The 4,582-nt window shown below is 57.5% G+C and overlaps 1 protein-coding gene across 1 annotated transcript; it reads left to right on the forward strand.

Annotated features, from left to right (window-relative positions):
- The first annotated feature begins 78 nt into the window (after positions 1 to 78).
- POU3F1 (POU class 3 homeobox 1) lies at positions 79 to 1,901 on the forward strand. The gene has a single exon (XM_044671474.1). The coding sequence runs from the start codon at positions 79 to 81 to the stop codon at positions 1,417 to 1,419; it is 1,341 nt and encodes a 446-aa protein (XP_044527409.1). The 3' UTR covers positions 1,420 to 1,901.
- The last annotated feature ends 2,681 nt before the right edge of the window (positions 1,902 to 4,582 follow it).

Here is a 4,582-nt window from a genome sequence, read left to right on the forward strand (position 1 = left end):
CCCGGCTTTAAGCCGGCGGAGCGCGGCGGCGGGGCCGGCAGACGGAGCAGCAGCGGCGGCAGCGGCGGCGGTGGCGGCATGGCCACCACCGCGCAGTACCTGCCGCGGGGCCCGGGCGGCGGGGCCGGGGGCGCCGGGCCGCTTATGCACCCGGACGCAGCTGCGGCGGCTGCCGCGGCAGCAGCGGCCGAGAGGCTCCACGCGGGGGCCGCGTACCGCGAGGTGCAGAAGCTGATGCACCATGAGTGGCTGGGAGCAAGCGCGGGGCACCCCGTGGGCCTGGCCCATCACCAGTGGCTACCTACGGGCGGCGGCGGCGGGGGCGACTGGGCGAGTGGCCCCCACTTGGACCACGGGAAGGGAGGAGGCGGCAGCCGCGGGGACGACGGCGGAGGCTTCCACGCGCGGCTGGTGCACCAGGGGGCGGCCCATGCGGGAGCAGCGTGGGCTCAAGGCGGGACACCTCATCACCTAGGCCCGGCAATGTCACCGTCACCCGGGGCCGGCGGGGGTCACCAGCCCCAGCCTCTAGGGCTCTATGCGCAAGCGGCCGCGTACCCAGGAGCTGGCGGGGGCGGGGGCCTCGCGGGGATGCTAGCGGCCGGCGGGGGCGGCGCGGGGCCCGGCCTGCACCACGGGCTGCACGAAGACGGACACGAGGCGCAGCTGGAGCCGTCGCCGCCCCCCCACCTGGGTGGACATGGACATGGACATGCGGGTGGGCTCCATGCGGGTCACCTGCACCCTGGCGCTGCTGGTGGTGGCTCCTCTTCAGTCGGGGAGCACTCGGATGAGGACGCGCCGAGCTCCGACGACCTGGAGCAATTCGCCAAGCAGTTCAAACAGAGGCGCATCAAACTGGGCTTCACGCAGGCCGACGTGGGGCTAGCTCTGGGCACGCTCTACGGGAACGTCTTCTCGCAGACCACCATCTGCCGCTTCGAGGCCCTGCAGCTCAGCTTCAAGAACATGTGTAAATTGAAGCCACTGCTGAACAAGTGGCTAGAGGAGACCGACTCTTCAACCGGCAGCCCCACCAACCTAGACAAGATCGCGGCGCAGGGACGCAAACGCAAGAAGCGCACGTCCATCGAGGTGGGCGTCAAGGGCGCTCTGGAGAGCCACTTCCTTAAGTGCCCCAAGCCGTCGGCTCATGAGATCACGGGCCTGGCCGACAGCCTGCAGCTGGAGAAGGAGGTGGTGCGCGTCTGGTTCTGCAACCGGCGGCAGAAGGAGAAGCGCATGACCCCGGCCGCTGGCGCTGGCCATCCCCCTATGGACGACGTGTATGCGCCAGGTGAGCTGGGACCCCCGGGGGCCGGGGGTGGGGGCGCCTCGCCACCTTCTGCACCACCGCCTCCACCGCCCGCCCCGCTGCACCATCACCACCATCACACACTGCAGGGATCCGTGCAGTGACCCCCCTCACCCCGCGGGGCCCGGACTCGAGCCCCTTCCCTTCTCTGCCCACCGTGCCAAGACCACCACCCACAAAGGGAGCGGCCCCCGAGACAGCGAGACCTAGAGGACAGTCGGGGGCTGATCCCGCCCGCAGCCCACGCGGACAGGACTTTTTGTTTGTTTGGATTTTACAATTAAAAAAAAAAAAGGCAAAGAAACTTTTAAAAAATAATCATAACACGACCCCGAACCAGACGGACGGACGAGGAACCGAAATCGTCTCGGAGATGGCGGACTAGCTGCGGAGCCTGGGCGTGAGCAGAGAGGATCCGAGACCCCGAGCCGACTTAACCAACTCGCCCGCGCACCCACGGACCACCACCTCCATCCATCCCACTCCCGGCAGCCCTAATCCCCCAGACTCACAGGCAGGCGGGCGCGCACCCATCCCTTCCCTCCCTCCCTTCCCCCGGCTGTTTCGGGCCGGATCCCGGCAGCGTTCTCCCATCAGCGACAGGTAACGCGATTAGGGGAAAGGGGGATCCCGGGGAGAGGGGCAGAGGAGAGGGCGCTCGCTGCACACACGAAAATACACTCACTCTGTCACTCACACAGACACGCTTTCGGGCACACTTATAAATCCAGTCACACTCACAATCACACGCACAAACATACACACACTCAGCGACATCCACAAACACAAAGTCACCCTCCCTTACGCAGGCACAGTCAGACATACGCGCTGAGGAACCTCCCAGTTGGGGCCCCGGGGGCAGCGAAGTCCTTAAAGGGTTAATGCCCAGGGAAACTCCGGAACCCGCGGGGAGAGGCGGGGAGTGGAGGAGGGGACCTTATATTTTTTCCCCACCACCTCTTTTCCTTCCCAAATCTTGGCCCCTGTCTCCCCAGTGCTCCTGGTTGGTGGGTGTTGTTTGGGGTGGGTGGGGGGTTTAATGTTATTGTTTTTATTTATTCGTTGAGACGTTTTTCGTTTTTGGTTTGCCTAACTCCGCTCGGGTCCTTAATTTAAATCGCTGTTTACTGTATTTATCGGGGCTCTCGACGGGCGCGGGCGGGAGGGCGCAGCAAGCGGCGGGGGAGCCCAGGAGAGGAGAGCCGAGTCTGTGTGTCTGTCACACAGGAAGTAGCCAAAGCTTTCATCTAGCCCTATCTATTCTCACACTCCCCCACCTCACCCCAGAAAACCGAAAACAAGAAAAGATGGATCGAAATCCCCCAAATCCCGGGGATGTTTTCTGTTTCGTTTTATCCGAACCCACATCTTTCTACACCCCTGCAGGTGGAGGGGGGTAGGGGGAGAGGGGGCTCTATTATTCCCCTCCCTCACCCCTACAGGGAGACTCGGAGGGCTGGGGGCAGAGGGCCTTCACCTCCCCCAGCATTCCCAAAACCACCCAGGGTCCCTTTGTCCCCATCCCATTTTGAAAACACTTTTTGGAAAAGTTGGATCCCTGTTATTATTTTTAAACCCAGAGACAGAAACAGGTTCCCCACCCCCAATCCCAGTCTTCTTACTCCAGACTCCCCTCAACTCCTTTTCTGCCCCCTTTAACCCCTCCCCCCAGCTGCCGCAAGTCGGGGGGCCTGGGAGCCCAAGGGAAGCTGGGAAAAAGTCCAGTCCCGCTTGGGGCGTTTGGGGGAGGAACTAGCCCTGTAAATATGTGAGATATGTATGCAAAGGCCAGTGGTTAAAGGAAAAGGAGGAATCCGCTGTGCTGAGCTTATCTTAGGGGCTTGGGGTTTTCCATCCTAGAGAATTTTGTACGCTGCCTAATCTGAAGAGGATATTTTAATATGATTTCCGGATTTCTGACCGGTCCTATTTATTTTCTGGATGTGTCTGGAACTTCCCCCACGCCTTCCCTTCCTTCCCCACCTCGCTCCCTTCCCCCGTTCTAGGTCTGTTTGTTACAGTTTAAAATTTAATTTTATTATTTTTATTAATTTTTTGGACAGCATTTGGTGCATTCTGTTTGTATTTTAATTTCTAAAAATTGTAGACTGGGAAGTTCCCCCCTTTATATTTATGTTATAGTAAATATTTTATTACTCATAAAACATGTACCCCATGGCTGTGTCCTGTCCTCTTTGCTGTAGCAGGGGCTAGAAGAGGGGCGGCATGGGTAGCAGGGGCAGGAATCCGAGCCTGGAACTGGGGGTGTCATCCCAGTGTTCACATGTTAAGACCCAGAATCAGGGGACAGGCGGTATATTTCCATAAAGCCCCCAACCTCCTGAGCATCTCTCTTCCCCAAGGCGGTAAGCCAGGAAGCCTGGTCTCAAACAGGAGAGAGCCCAATACTGCTCAGACCAGCTTCTCTGAAAAGAAATTGAGCTCAGCTCTGACTCTTTTAACAGTTATTAGAAACCAGAGTGTCCAGGAAGAGGCTTACAAGTACAAAACTACACCAAATTTCCCTTCTGGAGATGAAGACCCTAAAAAGGATTTGTCTTCTGTTCTCATCACTCTGCACCAGAAAGCTGAGCAGACAGACTTGGGGGCCGGGGAAGTGGCTGGCCTGAGTCTACAGCTCTGAACCCCTCAGACCACACCTACCAGCTTCTAAACAAAAGCAACTTCATGTGCTCCCACCTCTTGTTTATTTCAGAGTCTGAGAAAAATTTCTTCTCTGAGGGGCCTTGGGAGAATAGAATTCTCACACACCCAGGCCACTGGCATCTCCGTGTTCTCCTGGGCCTAGTTCCACTTTCTGAAATGTAAGCAAGTTGGCCCTTAGAGTTTCCCATCCCTGGAGGGGTCAGAGCACTGAGAGCCCCCACACTCCCAGATCTTCTCTTCCGTTGGTCATTCTCCTCATACTTTGTAGTCAGAAGCAAAATGTATGTGTTTGTCTCCAAGTCAAAAGGATTGTTTAATTTTCTGGGGAATGTGGGTGTAAAGGACCAACAGCATCCTCTTCCCTTGTGTATTCATACCCATGTTCTCTTCCAGAATCTCTGACTGATGAGAAAGTCATAAGAGCAGCACCTTGATATCCCCTAATCCTTTTCTCCAAATTCTGGGTGCCACTATGGAAGGAATGCCCAGGGAATAGGAGAAGAAAGCAGGAATAGGAAGGAGAAAAGTGGAAGGAGAATAAACAAGCATCTAGGAAGGTCCTTCCATGTTCTGAATGGGTTCTACGCTAAATACGCAATT

The sequence above is a fragment of the Gracilinanus agilis genome, chromosome 3, assembly GCF_016433145.1.
Source record: "Gracilinanus agilis isolate LMUSP501 chromosome 3, AgileGrace, whole genome shotgun sequence".
NCBI lineage: Eukaryota > Metazoa > Chordata > Mammalia > Didelphimorphia > Didelphidae > Gracilinanus > Gracilinanus agilis.

What these genes read in the sequence shown, in the direction of transcription:
- POU3F1 (XM_044671474.1), top strand. Translation starts at nt 79, where the DNA reads ATGGCCACCACCGCGCAGTACCTGCCGCGGGGCCCGGGCGGCGGGGCC.